We start from the raw sequence: 1434 nt of genomic DNA on the forward strand, positions 1-1434 counted from the left end.
CGGGCCGCCCGCTTGGAGGACCACAGCCTCCATACATGGTGTGCACGCTCTAACCACTGAGCCACCAGCGCCTCGGCAGGTGTTAATTTAAAGCTCTGCATACCTGTGAAGACTTCTTTACATGTTGAGCTCTTTACTTCCTTTTTATAAAAAAGAGTCAACAGGTGACCCGTTAGCATGTCAAGGAGTTGACCCGCTATAATCACATGGCGGACATTTTTTCTGTGACGTCGTCCTTAAAGCGTGCTTCATACGTCAGCTCGACACACTCTGTGTGTCTGTGTGTCTGTGTAGCTCTGTGTGCACGTTACATTTACTTTAGGAGGTTATTGGATACGTACTTTTACTGATACTTGTTTTTTTTGGTACATTGTTTGTCTGCTGCTCCACGTCTGTCCTGCATGAGATACATGTTTTATATTAACCAAATGCTGCTTTATGTGTATCCTGCATGCTTTATGTATTTTCTCCTGTGGCTGCTCACCTGTCTGCTTCATTACTGTCATGATATTTCTATTTGTAGCTTTTAGCGATGTTTGAATTTGTTTTTTTTTAGGGAGCGTTTTATCAAATCTGTCCAGAGACAACAGATGAAAATTAGTCTTTTGGTTAACTCTGGAATATTTACTGAAATGTTTATTGTTTATATGTCCCTGTAAAATAAAAAATAAATAAATAAAATAAATAAAAACACTCTGCCTGCTAACGCTAGTCGATTTCTCTGCTGGTTATATTTGTCCGCGTTCTGTCCTTGTTTGTAATCGGTAACCATGGCGACTGAAAGCGAGTGTGTTATGTTGGAGTTGGAGCGGATTAATATCCAGCAGCGGTTGATTAAACTGTAATTATTACAAAGCTGAAAAAACATGCTGGTTGCGACCAGGATCTGACCCTCAATTTCAGACCCTGATCCCGGACTAGAGAGTCCGTAGTGGACTCATCAGCATTAAAAAAAAAAAGGAAAACCATTTCTGGAACCATTCGCAGTCTCGCTCTAACTGTTTTTAAAGTTTTAATAAACCAAGAAAACATCCATCCAACTTTTCAACATCAATCCCCTTCCTTCCTTCCTTCCTTCCTTACCTTGCCCAGTGGCTTGTTGCTGCTCTCCCAGCTCCTCTTCTCCAGAGAGGGGGGCACCTGGTACACATCCTGCCCGGCTCCTGTCCCCCCTGCAGAGGCCACTCCGGGGGGCCCTGGTCCTGCAGAAGGGGGCACCTGGTAGATGTCCTGAGTGAACTGTCTCTGTGAAAGAGCGGGGGCCTTATTTGGGGGTCCAGGCTGGGCCTTAGGAGGCGGTCCAGTGGGGCCAGAGGGGATCTGGTACAGACTCTGCGGACTGGGTTTAGGGCCGTGTGATGGGGGCATCATGTAGACCGAGTCGGGGTTGGGCTGGGCGGGGTGCATAGGCGTGTACTGAGCAGATAGGAGGGG

The 1434-nt window shown here is 46.2% G+C and overlaps 1 protein-coding gene across 2 annotated transcripts in view; it reads right to left on the reverse strand.

Annotated features, from left to right (window-relative positions):
* Nucleotides 1-200: 200 nt before the first annotated feature.
* The window catches only part of LOC132965589 (breast cancer anti-estrogen resistance protein 1-like), a 32278-nt gene continuing 31044 nt past the window's right edge, over nucleotides 201-1434 (reverse strand). The window contains exon 2 of one of the 2 annotated variants that reach the window (XM_061033740.1): nucleotides 201-1434. This exon is cut by the window's right edge and continues 336 nt beyond it. In XM_061033740.1, the coding sequence (XP_060889723.1) occupies nucleotides 1051-1434 (384 nt within the window). In that variant the 3' untranslated portion in view covers nucleotides 201-1050. The other variant, XM_061033743.1, reaches the window with a different exon arrangement.

The sequence above is a fragment of the Labrus mixtus genome, unplaced genomic scaffold (genome assembly GCF_963584025.1).
Source record: "Labrus mixtus unplaced genomic scaffold, fLabMix1.1 SCAFFOLD_180, whole genome shotgun sequence".
In the NCBI taxonomy this organism is placed as follows: domain Eukaryota; kingdom Metazoa; phylum Chordata; class Actinopteri; order Labriformes; family Labridae; genus Labrus; species Labrus mixtus.